This window comes from Columba livia, chromosome 5, assembly GCF_036013475.1.
Source record: "Columba livia isolate bColLiv1 breed racing homer chromosome 5, bColLiv1.pat.W.v2, whole genome shotgun sequence".
Classification (NCBI taxonomy): domain Eukaryota; kingdom Metazoa; phylum Chordata; class Aves; order Columbiformes; family Columbidae; genus Columba; species Columba livia.
This window is the reverse complement of record NC_088606.1, coordinates 34730973-34750028: the sequence shown is the minus strand read 5'-3', so window position 1 is coordinate 34750028 and position 19056 is coordinate 34730973. Positions and strand designations below refer to the sequence as shown.

General features: G+C 34.7%; 1 protein-coding gene across 8 annotated transcripts in view; it reads right to left on the bottom strand.

Moving 5' to 3' along the window:
• RYR3 (ryanodine receptor 3) overlaps positions 1-19056 on the bottom strand; it is a 243915-nt gene that overhangs the window by 26107 nt on the left and 198752 nt on the right. For 5 of the 8 annotated variants that reach the window (XM_065064235.1, XM_065064237.1, XM_065064240.1 and 2 more), the window contains 18 exons: positions 17781-17951; positions 17256-17315; positions 16019-16150; positions 15037-15149; positions 9877-9973; positions 8193-8302; positions 7308-7359; positions 6557-6613; positions 6180-6279; positions 5852-5931; positions 5515-5591; positions 3880-3953; positions 3620-3637; positions 3054-3134; positions 2539-2627; positions 1805-1933; positions 1326-1430; positions 102-183 (listed from right to left, as the gene is read on the bottom strand). In XM_065064235.1, the coding sequence (XP_064920307.1) occupies positions 102-183; positions 1326-1430; positions 1805-1933; positions 2539-2627; positions 3054-3134; positions 3620-3637; positions 3880-3953; positions 5515-5591; positions 5852-5931; positions 6180-6279; positions 6557-6613; positions 7308-7359; positions 8193-8302; positions 9877-9973; positions 15037-15149; positions 16019-16150; positions 17256-17315; positions 17781-17951 (1627 nt within the window). Of the gene's footprint in view, positions 1-101; positions 184-1325; positions 1431-1804; positions 1934-2538; positions 2628-3053; positions 3135-3619; positions 3638-3879; positions 3954-5514; positions 5592-5851; positions 5932-6179; positions 6280-6556; positions 6614-7307; positions 7360-8192; positions 8303-9876; positions 9974-11046; positions 11147-15036; positions 15150-16018; positions 16151-17255; positions 17316-17780; positions 17952-19056 lie in introns of all 8 variants that reach the window. The other 3 variants (XM_065064236.1, XM_065064238.1, XM_065064242.1) reach the window with 2 other exon arrangements.

Here is a 19056-nt window from a genome sequence, read left to right as displayed (position 1 = left end):
GCAATTAAAAAAAACAGTTTAGAAAGATTAACTTAATTATTATACTTCACATTATGAATCTGAGATTATCATATTTGACCATAAAGAAAGACAGGTCCAACCTTCAAGCAGTGACAAGAGCATCACTACCATATCCTTTAGCAGATCTAGCAGTTCTTTAAGCAACTCAATCTGAGCAGAGTCCTGTAAAAAAAAATGGAATACAAGGTGGCTTTTTTGTTTCTATTTATCCAGAAAATTAAACACATTTAGAAAAAGTACGCAAGACGGTCATCTAAATGTAGTTCACATTCTTCAGCAACATTTCATTGTCATTTTATTATGATTTCTATCAGAAATCTCGTAAAATATGAAGGTAACTTACTACAGCAGAGATATTAATACCATAAAGATGGGCTTTAATAAAGCATTAAGGAGTACCAAAGTGCATATAGGGACAGCAAAAACTCACAAAATTGGCTACCCCACAGATCCAGCAACATTCATCTCAGAAAGAATCCATGCTTTCTCACTTCACGGGGAATATTTAACAGCATAATGCGTTATTGCTCAAACAGAACTACAACTGTTTAGTTTAACTACAGAAAGTGATAAGTTTAACATGGATTTGTGACTAACATTAAGCACATAAAAACTATTAAGTATCCTCAAATCTCTGATATACTCCTGTAGTGTGGGAAGAAATCTTACGAGCAAGTCAGAGGGTAGCAGAGACACTGAATAACAGGGAGGCAATGACTCTGCACTCTTACATTCTGTGCCTAGTGCCTTGAGTGCATGGCTATGTTAAGCAAAAGAACAGTGAAGCCTGAAAGTGTGAGGAGGGGACAGACTACACAATGCCCTACATGGGGACATGAACGCTGCCTGCTGCCCTCCTGCTCAGTGGCTGTGATGAATTAACTGGACAAGTTGACTGACTGTCACATTCCCTCCCTCTTTGAACCTTTCCCGGCTTTTCTTTTGCCCTATGCAGCTGTAGCATAGGATCCGTGCTTTTAATGGTGCTTCAGCTCTGACAGGTCATCAGGTTTTTGCAACAGTGAGGAAATAACCAAACTCCTGCCTTCATTATCAGAAATGTATGACTGAGTTGGAAACAGAGAGTTTGATATTAGAAAAGGTGAGTGCACAACGATGATTAATGCTAAAAGGAGTGATATGAAGATGCTAGTCCTGAGATTCAGTGTTGGACCTCTACATTACAACAGGCCCATGTACAACTGATGGGAATCAGCATATTAACTGCTTTACAGCTTTCAACATTCACTTGACTGTAATTTATAAACAGATGCAAAGAAGGATTGCATGACTACTGAAAATACCTGTGAAAGTTTCATTTGCATATTGGCAAAGACGTGAAGAAAGCCAACAACTGCATCCCACAGCCTACTATGAGCCAAACTCTGTTGATTACCTATGCAAGGGCCCTAAAAATAAGAAAAACACATTTTTTATTTATATAAAACAAACACACACACACAACACACAAAAAAACCCTTCCTTTCCTAAGATTTCACCCTGAAAAAATAAAAAAAGAAACATCAGGCTTCCATGAAACTACATGAGAAAGCTTCCCAAGATTTCTTTTGCAGCCAGTGCATAAATACTAGATCATATCATGTCAAATATGTGGCCAATCACGTTTTAGTATTAACTTTACACTGATCCCGTGATTACATGTAACTTTATCAAAATGAAGAAAAATAAACCCAAAGTATTTACAAATATACAATAGGACATGATCAAGCCATGCAATCACACAACTTCGCTTTTAGTACCTTGAGTAAAAGCTGTTGTTTACCTGAATATATTCTGTAAGGGAGTTGAATATTTGTTTCGTGACAGCCAAAGCTTTGGAGAAGTTACGTTGTCCTGATTCATCGATGACATCCTTTCCGGAATAGTACCAATAGAAGTCACTGATTGATTCCTGAGAAAAAAAAACAACATTATTTTTTCTAATTGTGGATTCTGTGTGCAATACAGGTTGTTTCAAAAAGATGGACCCAATTTCATGATGGCAATATGTTACAATTCCATGAAAATTTACAAATGGTATAATGAGTTATCAAGTTTTAGTAATCTTTTCATAAATGCTCTGTGTTCCTCCCACCCACTGTACGGACAACATCAAGATGATAATTGAATTAATATATAGTGATTTCAAATTGGGTCCATCTTTTTGAAACACCCTGTATTTACTGCTTAGATTCATATCATCAAAAGTTGAATCAGCAGAAGATGAAATTTAGTATTTCTGTGACAATCTGTTTCTCATGACAATAACTTTTTTGCATTTTTTATCTATGTTCCTTGAAGAAATGACCGATGAAATAAATTAACAAATCTGGTTTCACACAGAATTCTGAAGTCATCTATTTTAAAATGAAAGAAAAGATGAAATAAATTAAATCAGAATTCTTTATTTTATATAGCTCTGAAGAGAGGATTTTCACATTTGATTCCAGTAAAATGTGAATTTATAAAAAAGGAGAGGTGAATATGTTGTACTCCATTTTGCTGGTTTTTCCTCACCTGAAGACGCAAGAGATAGTCAACTGTACTAATGATAATATTCACTGTCGTGGTGTTGCCCATCTGAGTACGTAGGTAATTTTGAAAATCTGAAACAAGAAGTGGTTTGTGCTTGGTTAGTATATATTGGAATAAAAATTACAAGGTTACTCTCATATTTTTATGGAGACACAGAAGACACATTATTTTTAAGTACCCTGTTGGGTACAGATGTTTATGTGGTGGAAACTGAACTACAGTAGATCATAATGTAAATACAACTGAAGAACTGCTACCCACATGACTTGTAACAGGTTTACGATTGGCATAAAAACTGGTTGGCATAAAAACTGAAATCACATTAAAACTTAAAAATTCAAACTGAACTCTGCAATTCAAATTGTTGACATGCCAGTTTCCCTCAGAAACTAAATGGATTAGAGGAAAAAACAAACACATTAGAATCAGTTCTATTCAACTGTGTTTAAGAACAGACTCATCACACATTTTCCTCAAAATTAATTTAGTTCACTTACCATTGTTATGCCCTTCACAGAGCAGTTGTAAAAATCTAAATAGATCACGAGTAAATTCATCACGTTGCAACACTTTTTCACCTTTAAAATATATAAATACAATTATTATGTGACAACTGTTATGATTAAATACGGAGAACACATAATCTTACAGCAACCTTTAAAACTGGAATTCTAATAAAAAACAGTATTATAAAAGCATTAAAGCAATTTAAAGAAACAGACTGATAATAATGAAAAGAAAAAATTGAGACAGAAAAAGCAAAGCCAAGATATTTAGCACTCCAATGCATCCATGGCTTAAAAAAAAAAAAAAAAAGAAAAAAAAAAAAAAGAAAGCAACAGGATATATATCTAATAAGTAAATGGTTAGTCATAGCTAAAATCATGCCTTAAATATATTCTTTAATAAGCATCAAACTGTTTATCCAAGCCGAACACACAACCTGCTGCAGACCATAAAGCTAAACCTAAAGATATCAGGGAAGATGCAATTAAAGATTTCTCTCAGTATTTGCAACACATTTTTGCAACAATAGTATCAAAAACTGTAAACCCAAACATACCACGCTCACGAACGATGACTGTGGATCAAAGAAAAATAACAAGAATACAGGATAAGAATATTGGGTGTTACAATGTTTTTCTTAAAAATTATTGCTAAAGATTTTGTAAATAAAAAGCATATTCAGAACTCAAAGGCTAGAATTACTTATAGTAAGTTTTTCAACAGAAACCTTAAGCCACAGTAAATAACAGTTCCAGTTAAAGAAGGAAGCACAAATAATGTTTTAAGCACTACTGGAAACAATTTCATTCTACTTACGAGTTCCTTCTTCAGTCACCATTCCCAGGCCTTCTGCTTTATTTTGTCTCTCAAATGCATTCAAGTCAAGAACACTTATATTGAAAAAAAAAAATAAAACCAAAACAAACAGGAAAAAGTTATTTCCTTCTAGGAAAAGTCTGGAGGCCTTCAACTACTAGTCTCAACCTACTGTGACATTCATTGCCTCATATTATATTTAATACGAATATTACATAAAAGTGCTTGGGACAAAAATAAGGTCCAGTGTCCATTTCTGAAATGAGTCTCAGGTCAGGTCTCACTGGTTACCCAACTTCACTTCCAATGATGTCATTCACGGTTTCATATATAAATGAAAACTGAAAAGGAACCTGAAATGTTGGTCTTTATATTGACTTAAACTTGCCCGCCAAAAGGACATTACTGCAGATACTTTTCAGTGACATTACTTTCCACTAAGCTATCACTATTATTTCTATTATATTGTTCCTGTATATATTATGTATTATTATGTTATTCAGAAGACATATGGAATGTCTGATTGCATATTCAGAAGACATACATAGAATCAGAGATTCCATATCTTCCAAGGTCAAAATACACTGATATCTGAATTTCCTTTTGCTAACGTAGCATAGCCCAGCAACTGGAATAGCAGATAATGATTCTTTTCACTATCCAGTCAGAATATTTTCATTCGAAAAGTCCAAATAAAATTCTATCATTAACTATTTTTTTCCAGTTAAACAGCAATTCTGTCACATATTCTACTATCTACATTATTAAAACAAAAAACATTTTTAAACGATAATTTTCATTCCCTTGACAATATTCAAGTCATTTTATCAAAACCACACAATTGGTAATATCATCACTGCAAGTTCTTTTTGAGCAAGTCCTTGCTAAACTGTTCTAAATAAATGGAAAATTACAAGATAGATGCTATTTAATTAGGCCGCAACTACTCGGTAATAATTTCTGCAGTGCAGGTCACCATTTCTTCCACATTTTTTCCTGTCATCATACAGCTTCACTACTTCTAATTCCCAGTCTACTGCTTTAGAATCCTTCTGTTGCTCTAAAAGGCTGAGAAAAGGAGGTTGTCTACCATAAGAGTAATCAGACACCACAACAGTTTTTCACCTTCTTTATGGGAGTCCTTTTCCTTAACTAATGTGAACTTCTGGTTTCTCAAGGGAATGGACTAATATAGTCTCAGCAGCCACGTCCCATCTCTAACAAATCTGATAGATATGCAGAGGATTCAGACTAAAAGTCAAAGGTGTTCAGAAACTGAAATCTTCGCAAAGCTCCACTGGCCTGTCTCTCCTTCAGTGGCAGCTTTTCTCTATCCTTAGAACCACCGAGACAGAAAACTTGAGGGATCTGGGACCAGTAAAGGAGCCATTAAGTTTTAATTTTCTGCCTTTCCAAACTAAACATTCAAATGCATACATAGTCTTGGCTTTATTTTCTCCTTTGGAACAATACTGTAGAATTGGAACAATACTGTACTATTCCTCTGATTCACAAAAATTTCCCACAATAGTTCTACAATCTGTAATTTAAATTGGACAAATTGACCTGCACTGAGCAATAAGCCACCAACCTGAATCAAACTCAAAACTGTAATAATACGATTTGTGCTTTTACCTGCATGACTGCATCAAGCCAGAGAGACTCTGAAAAAATCCAGCATCCTTTTTCTCCTTCAGGTAGTCTAGCATTTTCTAGAAGATATACATTTTTTTTTAAAAAACCCTCTATATTAAAATAATGTGAATTACAGCTTCCTGAATTACCATATGAATTGCAAATCACTGGCAAGCACTATCATCATTATTATTGTACCAAAAATACCCTGCTATTTCTTCACTATTTAGCTTACAATTAAAGGCACTAAAATAAAAACATGACAGAACACTAAAGTTCTCAAAATTATTTGCCTCCTTTACAAAAGTAAGACTCACAGTAGTTAGAAAAGCATTACCTGCTGAACTACGGTATTCCCACCATTTAGAATAGCAATACCAAGTTTTAGTGTTTCAATAACCATGGGTCCTGTATGACCTGTCAAAACAAGGGTACGGTCATTAAAACTTGGAATTATGAACAATTTAATCAGAAAAGTAGTCTGGAAATGTTACCTAATATGGTTGTTATTGACATTTATTTTGCCTTATTGTTTACCACATACAAATTATGTAAGATTTATGTATCATAAATATAATGACATAATACACTACATATACATGCATGGCATTATACATAAGATATGTGTATAGCACGTATAATTTTAATATTTCACAGAACATTACCTTGGCTTGCACTAATCATCTGAAGGACCATCTCAGCAGCTCCACGATCATGCAAGCGAGCTTGCTGATAGAGAGTTCTCTGTTTTTCCATTTCTTTCTCCTGTGTTTGGGAACAAAAATAAGAACAGAATACAGACTGGAACTGGTTTAGAAAAAATAGGAAGATGAGAAATCCAAAGTTGTTGAAAGCCATCTCCCTATATTATCCACATGTTGTTTGATTCCAAAACTTCCAAAAGACACCATCTTTCTTTTACATGAATAACCTAGTAAACCAGCTCAAAACACACTGTGATATTCTTGCGTTTATTTTAGTGGACATGTTTTAAACACTTGCTCATTAGGTGATGAGAAAGAAATGTTATTTAATCTCTCACCTCAAATGTCTTTTCTTTTTCTTCTTCTTCCTCTTCTTCTTCTTCTTCCTGACAGCTCTTTTTATGTTAGAAACAGAAAACACAAGATTTTGCTTATTATGAGACATAATGCCTATTTTAATTATAGTATCTCTACAAAAATAACCAAAGAATTTTTTTCAACAAGGCATTAAGAAGATTTGAAATCCCTGTAATTGTAAATATTTGTGCCCATGCACACTAAGGAGGTGATATTCCCTAATGTATGAGTGCTTCAGGGTATTCATTCAACTACATATACACTCTGTAACTGCAGACTATGTGTTCTTGTGTCATCTCTCTATTTATATCCATAGTATTTGACTTCACAGCCAAACTCTTCTCACATGTGTCAGCTGTAATCAATATGTTGCAGAAACTGATTGTCAGCTCAGTTTTGACAGGCTTTAAGCATTATCTCCAAAATAATTACCCAAAGAATAAAGATAACTAATATTGGTAAGACTGCTCATGAATTAGTCCTGTACAAAACAAAGGGTCAAGTCATGTCAACAGGATTTCACCTTCTGGAATTTTTTAACACTATTTTAAAGTAGGGAATTTCTCATTATATATATATAACTTGAAACGACATTTGCTTCATTCAAATATAGAAATTACTAGTATCAAGCAGTCCATGTGAGAAACAGAAGTAAAATGTTTGAAAATAATCTAAAATGAATAGGAAATACCTGAGTGGAGAGAGGGATGGAGCTTGAAATGATATATTTACCTTTGCCATCATGGCAGAATAGGCAATATATAAAGGATCATCTTCTAGTTTGCTATAAGATTAAAAAATATTTAAAATTATTTTACGATGTAGTAATAAAAATGTGTCATACTCCTAATACTTGAATACCATTTTTATTAATGGGTATTTTATTAAAGTAGATACATATGTCTAATTGAAATGCTATTTCACTTGGAAGTCGTATTATAAATGTATTTTCTTATCTCAAACAAAGACCCTGTAAGATTTTTAATTAAACAACTAAGAGGTATATTTGGATATTCAACTTAGTCATGTTGGATAAGTAAACATCACTGGCAGTTGCAGGTGCAGAAAAGTATTACAGAAATATAAGTCAGAATAACTTTAACTGTTAGATGGCAAGATTATGTTAGTCATACAGAAAAAGTATATGAAGCACTGGAGTACTCATACAAAATACATGTTCATATCAACAGCCTAAATTTGATACAGAAAATTATACTGAAAGAGATTCATGCTAATCATCATTGAAACCTTTTCTGACACACTGAATAAAATGTAATGAATACCAACAACAAAGACACACATCTATTACCAGCAGAGACCAGGGGAGGGTACTCTGAATGAACCAGCAGTTCCTATAAACTTTCTGTTTCTATGAGAATTTATGCTCAGTTATTTCTGTCCTGGATATTTACTAAACTTTTAAAATGTCAAAAGCAGTTAATATTTGTCTCAATATAAAGGTTATGCTGAGTTTTAATAATGAAATTGAGAGGCAAAAAAGTATTCACCATGCACAATAGTGAACTGCAGCTGTGTTAAATCACTTCTGTAATGGTATTAGAAATTCAATTACTGTTTACTTTTACTCGATGTGATTTTCAACACAGGTCTTTTTACCTTCTCTCTGTGAGAGCAGTGCGACTGAAATAGAGAATAATCTGATGAAGTGGATCAGGATGTTTTTTCTCTGTCTCTTCCTCTTCCTCTTCATCTTTTTTTGGAGGTGTCTGTCTCAAGATTTACATCAGAATATACAAATTAAGCTTCACAAGTAAGAAAAAAAATCTGTAATTAAGCTTAGGAATGAATTTCAGTGATTTTATTCTGTCCAATGTGTATTAACTTCCAGTATCCATCTTATTCAACACTTACAGCATACCCCACAACATTATGTGCCTGCATGACTCAGAAAAAGTTAAATTATCTGGTTGTTATTCATATTTGATAGAAACATTAGAAGTTTCGCACTTGCAAGGTATTGAGAATGAGACAGCAAAAATCTTAGGAAAGCCTTATTCAGCAGAAATTATGTGTTTCCAGTGGACTAGAAATGAAAGAAATTCACAGCTCAATTTTTACCAAGAGAACTACTGGTAAATTGAAATGGTTTTAATAATATAATCAGATACATCTTATTCTGACTACTGTTTGCTACAACACTTTTGCATGCAATTTCTAGGTAACCTTTATTCAGAAAATGTTAATGACTGCTCTTATTGTCAACTTCAAATATTTTCTGGCAGTTTGAAATATAACATAGCCAGCACTGTCAAGAGAGCAGTGTATCACATTTACCTTAGTTGCATTATCACTCCTTTGTAGGGTTTGTAATTATTGTAGAATTGTTGTAATTATAGTAACCGTTGTAATTACAGAAGTTCAATTTACTTCTCCAGTAAATCTGATAGAATTGTAATCACTGTGTCGATTAATGGCCTCATACCTTTCTTTACAAAGAAGCAACAAAATCAAATGAAGACTGTGACCATATAATTCTCCAGAGTATGAGCAGAATATATTAGTTGTAATTACAAAAAATCATACAACCTTCTATACCACTGGGTCTTTAAAACACACAACATGACTGGTTTTGCTAACACTGAAACATCTTCTGATACATCTTCATATGATCCACGAAGCTACATATTAATTTTCATTGTGTTTACATGCTATGGACATAGGCCGCTTGGAAGTATTTTAGACAAACTAACTACAAAGAGGGAAGAGCAAAAGCAGTAGTCTTTCTGAATTAATATTCCTTAACAAAATGCTGAAGTTAACCAATCACTTTTATCAAGTACACATGTAAACTAAATTTTTGCTGAATATGGCTGCATATATTTACTTCTCCTTATGATGTATCAACAAGAAAACAGCAAAATTAATTTGTTTCAAAGCTGAAAATGTTAAAATTAAATATTATGCATCAACAAAAAATTTGAAGAGGGGAAAAGGATCAATTGCGTCAAGCTTTAAAAATCCAGTAGATAAAATGTAGGAACATAGGAATTACCGTAATGACAAAAATAGTCTGACAGTTCATCTAATCCATTTATCATCCCAAGAATGAGTATCACATAGTTCGTCTGAAGGCATAGACCACCTTAATGTACATCACAGGATTAATGCCTTTTTGACCACAGCAGAAAATGACCTTATGCCCTGAAGCATAAGGATTAATATTTCATAAGTTTATGCATATGCATACAATACAAAGAAATTAAATATAGGTTATAATGGATACATAAAATATACACTGAAGTGGGCACTGAAAAATCTGCCCAATTATGTCAGTACTTACAGCCAAATCTTGAACTAGTTTCTCCTCAAATGAATATTCCTCTGTTTCTATCCAATAGTTCTGATAGCCATGGAGGAAGAGGTTAATAGAACGGTGCCTGGGGGGGTTGTGAAAGGGAGATCAAGAGGGGTAACGGAACATCGTATAACAGCTCAGGTGGTTAATGATTAGTAAGGATACATATTTGTACAATTCTGATCCTCTGATTGGTCAGTGAAACAAAATGCAAAACATAACATTCAGTGACAAATCTGCATGTGCTTTTGAACATGCTTACTTTTTTTTTTTTTTTTTTACACATATGTGTACATTATTTTTTGTTTAGAAGGCTTTGTGAGTGCTAATATAAATTATATGTGAAAATGCAGTACTAGAACCTTAATGCAAGTGTAGGAAAAGCATACACTTGAACAGACTGAGTGGGTGGGATTAACACCTATGAGATGTAAATCTAGTTTACTAGATTTAGGACATTGAGACAGCAGAAGCTGGCCATCAACACCAAAATGATTTTCAAGTGCTTTCCAGCATCTTATCTGCAGACAATCATCACCTTCTTCCACATAGAGAATGCTAGCCTTGGCTTCTTTGCTTTTGGTTCAAAATCAGGGCAGTATTAATGTGTCCTCAAAGAAGCTGGATTAGAAGCAGACAAAACCTGCTCTAGAAAATGACCATTTTTAGAAAACTCTTAGGCATATTAATTACTACTATACAGTATCCATTGTTTTAACTTTCCACAGAAAATACACCTCATGGCAATAAGACTACACATAAAAGTGGTCAAACCATTTCATTTTTACATTACATTTGGGGGAAAATTTTGTTTTGAGGTGCACTACATGAAGTTACAAAGGTTGTTACATGTGGCCTTTTCATTTACTTTTGTCTTGCACCACTAAAAAAATGACACAAGTTTGCTGTATATACTATGACTTGTTTAAATACATTGTGCACATGAATTGTTATTTTATAATGGAATAGCTATTGAGCCAGCCTTCTAGGCTCTCCTGCTGGCACTGGTGCCATTTTATTACCAAACTTCAAAAACTGACCAATCAGAATCTCCTCTGAAAAATTGTACAAAGTCATGTTTTATGATAATATCAGATCATGGCTGGGAAGGAATAGTGTGCGCATAAGGAAGAGGCTCTCCACAAGTTACATTACCGTTAACTTGAGTATAAGCCTGTCATACTGAGTTTTTTCATGTACTTTTTCCAGCCAAACACGTTGAAAGGTGCTCAGGAAGAAATTGCTAATTTTGTGTCTGAAGAAAAGCATATAGGTTTTCATTGAAGAAAGGCACAAATTAAATTCAATAAAGTAGTCAGAAAGAATGTATTTGTAAACTGTGTATGAAAAATTGCCATGTACAACATCGCTGTATCTATGGGCATATCCAGATGACAGCCAATAAGATAAATAATTTCAGATTAATTTCTTTAAAACATCAAACATAAATACACACATCTCAGACAAGACATTTATCACTTAAGACATTTTTCAAAGCCATGTGCATTCATTAAACACAGAACATGAAGAATTAGTATTTCCTAATTTAACTTTTTTTTTTCCTTGAAAAATAAAAATATTTTAAAATACAACTATTTCTTCTGTATGTCCAGGCATTTCTCAGAAAAGGGAGTACTTGTAATATTTACAGTTGAAGTTAAAGTATTTTTTCTATGATTTAACAAACACTTGCACATCAATAGACATTTCAGTTTCTGAAATATCTTACTGGAAGTCCTAAAAACTGATACATGTAAGAATGTATTTTGAATAAAAATAGATTAAAAATATGAGAATAAACCATATTAAAAAACACCTAAATCTCCCGAAAATTTTCGAAGAGTGAGGATTCAGTCTTCTCTAGGATAAATGAAAGGGTACCACCATGTTTGCTTACTGCCCTTTAAATTAATTGATTTTAGCATCAATTTTAGAACTACCACTCCCAGTATAAAGCTGCCACTAAAATGAGGAAATAAACAAGATCAGTAGAGTTGCATTTGAAACTCTGGTTAAAAGAATTTGCATAACTCCTGGAGTTAATCATACCGCACTTGAAATGATCTCCCTAGGGTTCAGAGATGTCTTAACAACATAATCAATTTGAATGACAGATAGTTATAGGTGCATAATAGTGAAAGCCTCATTTTCCTGTCAGAATACTGTGATTTATCCAGACAAAAAAAAAAGTGTCTATAAACTAATGAATTTTAAAACTTTGTTCTGCACTTATCAATTGAGCAATATACCTACCTAGAAGTTCCTGCTCATTGCAGGGGGTTTGGACCAGGTGACCTTTAAAGGTCCCTTCCAACCCAAACCATTGTATGATTTTATGATTCTACATCCGAAGTGTTTTTTCCCTCTTGCCTGTTTTGAAGTGCAGACACCACAATGAATTGGCTAAAATAGTTTTATGACAGTTTATTTTTAGAATCTACAAGACAAAATAACTGGACAGATTTGCCTCATGTTCGTATTTAAATTAGGAGAAAACTCCACCACAAAATCTACCATGAAGTTTGAACCAACCTCAATCTTTTTAACATAGGAAAGTTTTTAATGACAATTACAGATAGCGAAAACGTTTTACTTCAATGTATATTACTCCATATTTTCTTGAAAACGAAAATAGAGATTCATAACCCATTTTGCCTTTTGGCAAGTGTTCCATCAACCTCAAAAATAATAAATAGAAGTGGGTTTTTTTGAAGGCAAAGATAAGATGAACCATTTTTATCATTTGGGTGTTCATACATATTTCAATGATTTTAAGAATTCACAAATCCAGAACACTAGTAGCAAAAAATGCTCACAAAAAGGTAATACTGAAAAGTGTTTTGTTTATACCACTTCCTCTTGTTTCTCCAAACACAATTCTTGAAGATGAAATAGTTGATACTAGCCAGCTTTTTTTTCTTATGGTTGTACATACACCTTTTCATTTCTCTGGTTCTTCAAAGATTTCCTGGTGGTAGTGTGACAACTCAGAAAAGTTGTTATAGTCTAGAACTACTACATTTTGTAAAGGAAGTATGTGTGCTTTTTACTTTTTGTCTTGTGCAAACCTAACATTCTTCCAATATGTTAGTGGCACAGCTACAGACCTCAGCTAGGCAACCTCAAGCATGTAGGCTGGCTTTAATAAAGGCATTTAAAAATGCAATGCAACTCATCTGTTAAATACTTTGCAAACAATCTTTGAACAAAAATATTAATCACAAAAGGTGAACACATGCAGAAGAAGGTGAGAAGCAAATTTAATTAAAGAGCTTATGCTATATCTGAATAAAAGGCAGATTTGTTGAGAAGGAAGAGGGTAACGGAAATGACCCCAATGCTGCACGGTCTTAATATTCTGTTTAAAGTAGTAGATGGATCCAGGCACAGGATGCAATTTTTCTCAGACTTTGTGGTATCTACATTCAACTAGAGTAAGAAGCAGAGCAACACACAAGTCCAAAATATCATTCTGCACTGCTATGCCCCAACAGCCACTTTAATGCATATATTAATAACATTATGATGTAGGAGCTAAATATTGCCTCAGAAAAGCTAAAGAGCATGAAGTGTTCATGCAATAGGAGAGGACTAGCCACACAAATCTTTTTAAAAAAAAAAAAAGAGAAAAGAGAAAAGAAAGAGAAAAGAAGAAAGAGAAAAGGGAAAGGAATGGGAAGGGGAAGGGGAAGGAGAAGGGGAAGGGGAAGGGGAAGGGGCCAATATTATTCAATATATTCATTAACGATTTAGACGAGGGAATAGAGTGTACTATCAGCAAGTTTGCTGATGACACTAAGCTGGGAGGAGTGGCTGACATGCCAGAAGGCTGTGCTGCCATCCAGCGAGACCTGGACAGGCTGGAGAGTTGGGCAGGGAAAAGTTTAATGAAATATAACAAGGGCAAGTGTAGAGTCTTGCATCTGGGCAGGACCAACCCCAGGTTCCAGTATAGGTTGGGAAATTACATATTAGAGAGCAGTGTAGAGGAAAGGGACCTGGGGGTCCTGGTGGACAGCAGGATGACCATGAGCCAACACTGTGCCCTTGTGGCCAGGAAGGCCAATGGCATCCTGGGGTGTATTACAAGGGGGGTGGATAGTAGATCGAGAGAGGTCCTCCTTCCCCTCTACTCTGCCCTGGTGAGAACACATCTGGAATATTGCGTCCAGTTCTGGGCCCCTCAGTTCCAGAAGGACAGGGAACTGCTGGAGAGGGTCCAGCGTAGGGCAACAAAGATGATTAAGGGAGTGGAGCACCTCCCTTATGAAGAAAGGCTGAGGGAGCTGGGTCTCTTTACTTTGGGGAAGAGGAGACTGAGGGGTGACCTTATTAATGTTTATAAATATATAAAGGGTGAGTGCCATGAGGGTGGAGCCAGGCTCTTCTCGGTGGCAAACAATGATAGGACAAGGGGTAATGGGATCAAGCTGGAACACAAGAGGTTCCACTTAAATTTGAGAAAAAACTTCTTCTCAGTGAGGGTGACAGAACACTGGAACAGGCTGCCCAGGGAGGTTGTGGAGTCTCCTTCTCTGGAGACATTCAAAACCCACCTGGACATGTTCCTGTGCGACCTCACCTAGGCGTTCCTGCTCCAGCAGGGGGATTGGACTAGATGATCTTTTGAGGTCCCTTCCAATCCCAAACATACTGTGATACTGTGAAAGGGGAGAGAAGGGGGAAGGGGGAAGGGGGAAGGGGGAAGGGGGAAGGGGGAAGGGGGAAGGGGGAAGGGGGAAGGGGGAAGGGGGAAGGGGGAAGGGGGAAGGGGGAAGGGGGAAGGGTACAAACACAGGAGAATAAAGAGTAACAATTGCAACCAGAGGCAAAAAGGGACAGAAACAGCAACTTCTTAATTTTCACAGATAACTTGAAGAGCTATGCAGAGTAGCAGATGACAAAAATGAAGCATTTTTGTTTTGAAGCCATGTAATTCCTATTGTCTTGTCCCACTCTGGTTATTTGTCATGAGACAAGTATTTTGCTACTGTGAGGAATATCTTATAACTAACCAACTCCTCTGTCTCAAGCAAAATTACATAGGCCTAACAATGAACAAACTTGTAGGTGTACACACAAGCAATACTTGCACTCAGGAATGTAAACAAAAGTTAGAAAAAAATAAACACTTAAGCCATTTACCTTGGCAAGTTGTATAATGGTGCCATTCTGAAACACGCAACAACAGCCCTTTTGCGTTGTTTTGACAGGAGTTTGTGCCAAACAGCTTTCTTTGATCTCAGTGGTTGTTCAACCTATGGGAAAATACCTTCTAGTAGATACAGTGGAAACTCTCAACTTCTATCCAAGATTTTATTTTTAGCAAGTGGTTAATGTAGTTAGCAAAACAGAAATTGTTACAAACACTCCCTATCATTTAAAAAAAAAAAAAGTTATTGTTTTGTTTTTCTCCCTTTTTTTTTTTTTTGTTTGTTTCTGTTTTTAAATGAATAAGAAAAAATACTTGGGGCCTTACATATAATACCTCTCAGTTTATACAGAAAAGCTGGAGATGGAAGAGTATCTCATGTGGGACTCCATGGTAAAATTCCAGAATGATTATTTTGCCTGTTTCTAACTATATATATGCAATTGCTCGTGTGAATGAATTTCTGTGCTACAGTACTTGTGAATGAGGTGGATTAACTTTATGTGGGAAGTGTACAAACAAACGCCTTTTGGCATTTAAATTGTATCATTTGAATGAGCAGGCAATAGATTCAAAAGTTGCTACAGCATCCTCAGGTGCAGAAATAGGAGAAAGGCTAAAACCAGTATATTGAAAATAAGTGCAAATGCAAACATCTCTTCCTAAAATTATAGTTTTTAGCTACACCATGTTTATGATTTGTATACTATTCTTGTGACTGTTCACAAAGTTTTGCAGAGGCAAATACATCCTGAGTTTCCCCTAAAGCTAAACGGAGGCACTTCAACACATTACATTAAAAACTTCACATATTTACACATTTGTATGTGCGTGTGTATGTACATGCATGCATACGGAAAAATAATTTTTGTCTGGAGACTTTATTAATTACACTCACTAAAGCTGAAAAAGTCTCAGCAAGGAAAAAACCTCATGCTGCTTTAAAACAAACACAGTGTAGACATTTAACTCTACCTGTTCCAGATGATACAGAGCAGCTGATATCCTCTGCACACGTTCCACATTTCTCTCAGGGTCAGGAGGTTCATCATTCTTCAAAATGTCTTTGTACAGATTTAACTGCCATTTCACAGCTGGATCATCAGACTACAACCCAACATATTGCACATATAAGCTGATCAATGAAGATACTAAATTTGACTACCACTGCTATTATTCTCATAGTATAACAAGGAATGGTACATGTAATCCCGCTTCATCTGTACGCTTCTAATTAAAATTATCATCTGCTAGCTGCTCAAAAAAATTGCATTACATTTTGTATGCAGTTGGGTAACTGAACTCAATTCTGATGCAAGGTTCTGTATTTTTATTTCATGAAACCAAATAGAGCACCCTGGGACTTCTGTATCCCATTTAACTGCATTAAAAATAAGGAAGCACATGTATTAATAGCACTCGTATTGAATTTAACTCCTTGCAGGACTGCTGTACCAGCAGTGGGAAGCTGTTATATGGAGGCTATAAAAGACAGCTGGAATTTCAGTAGGTGAAGAGTTAGAGCCCAAGGGAGGATTTTTGTTTGTTTGGTTTTGGTTGCATTTGTTTCTGTTTTTACTCTTATTGTTTTCAAGACAGAAATAGAAGGAAACACATTAGAATTTCTTAGTCTGTCCAGTTTAAATTTACATAAGCACAGATTTATAGCAACCAGTCATCTCCCATGGCAGATAAATCAGCTACTCCTATTACGTTCAAACACTGTGGGATATGATCTAAATTATCTGTTATTTACAGAATAACGAGGACTTCACTTTGGTATCATGTTCGACAGCGTATTGAGCATATAAATAATAGAAACATAAATGCACTTATGAAACACTTGTGTTAAGATGACACAAGCTTCTTATTTCATTGTAGTCACTTTAAAATGCATATAGTAGAAATACTGCCTAATCCTTACAGCAAGTTAAGTTCAAGAAGAGATGCTGAAATATTATAGTTTTAATTTTATTTTCTTCTTGGATCAAGTTCATTCTAAGTAATTACAGCTTTAAAACTGCCAATATCTCAATTCTTTACAGTTGTCCCATTCTATAGGGCTTCCTGAACCTTGGAAGTACCAGCCAAAGCTGGTATTTTTTTATTTATTTTTTTTTTTTTAACTTATCACGAAAAACAAAGCAGTTGTGATTTCTGTGTTTTAAAATGCACATCAACATCCTCAAGAAAGATTTTTTTCTTATATTACCTTTTCCTGCAAATGTAAGTTGTTACGTAAATGTTCTTTGACTTCATCATCAGTGTCCCTCTGTAGAAAGACAGAAGTATTTTTCAATTTTGGTTATGATTCATCTCATAAGAACACGTACAACATAGAACAGCTATTATTTTAATATTAAAACTTAATATCTTTTGTTTGCAAAGTACTTCATTTACTAGAAGGACATAGGACAAAGAATTTATTTAATTTTGACCACAAAATGTGTTAAACATTGAAGAGAATTAAAGCTAACTAATGGTATTTCAGAATTTGGTCCAAATGAATATCCATATAAAAAATGTACATTGTATAAAAATGGAAAATATCATGGAAATGATGGCAGCTCTCTATACACACCATGTTTTCTTGTGAAAGTGCAATTAGCAGCTATAATTGCTTACAGTACAACGATATATTTAATTATATGGACTGCTTAATTATCTATGCCTCAAAGTTCTGTTTATAAAGTTCTGTTTATTTTGCCTTAGGAATGACTACCATATAGACACTTACATGGCTGTATCTGCTCTTAGCCAAAGAGATGAGCTCTTGATCTCCAGGAGTACACATATTCAAACCAATAGGAAGCATCTTTTTAAGTGCAGCTACAATCAAGGATGTTTGTATGGAGTACAAATCCCCTCTGCGTTTTGTCTTCTTCCTCTCTTGATCTTGTCCACCAGACTATGATTAAAAAAATGGAAAAGTAAATGACTGTAATTCTCTGATCACACACTTTTCCAACATGCTCTTCCCCTAATGATCCAAGGAAACTATGTTTCTGATGTATTACAATAAATTCAAGATGCCACATTAGAGGAAGGGTGTACAGACTTGACTAGGAAATGTAAAGGAACACTTTTGGTATGTACCAATGCAGAAATTGCAATAACAGTAATATAATAGCAGTAATATACTTTTGTGTCCATTCATACATATAAATCTAACAATGTTTTCTGGTTCTTACCTCTCAAATCAGAAACAATCCTAGAATTAAAAGCTGAGTCAGTCTCAGGGGACATTATTAGTCCTCAGTGTTACAGAGACAGATTCAAGATGTTTACACTTTCGTGAGAAACTCACTTAAAGGTAGTTATCCAGGATATGAATTAATGAATATTGCCTGATTTGTCTTAACTGAAAAATATCAGTATCTAAAAGGGTTTGATTCAATGCAATAAAATGCCAATGATTTAGCACCTCGGAGAAAAGCACTGCCCTATGGCTTTGGCTAATACAACTAACTCTGGCAAGAAAAATTAAGTCTTTTGCATCTTTGGAGATAATGAGTAATAGGAAAAGGAAAATAAAAGAGACAGATAAGTGAACAGCACAACAGAATAACATCTGCCCTATCTTCCTACAACAGACACTGTACACCAATATTTCACACACAACTTTTCATTTATGAGACAGCAAATCGAAATCTTTAGAACAGACCCATATATTTAATGAACATATGGTAAACAACAAAAACATAAAAATAGCCCAGTTCTGAATTCTGTACCTAGATTAAACTCCTACTAGACTCAAGGGGAGTTTTGCCTAAGATAAGATTTCAGGACTAGGCCTCCAGGCTTATACACCACTACAAAATAGCAAATGCTTGCATTTAACCCTCCACATCCTTTTCCCTCTGTCAATTAAGTTTTAGTGATTACTGTTTTTGTAATACATTGTGTAGTTCCACATAAGGATACATCAGAATACATTGCAATTCATTATTTACCAATTATTACTACACTATTATCAAAGTAATCACTTGAAGAAAAAAAGGCAGCCATACATA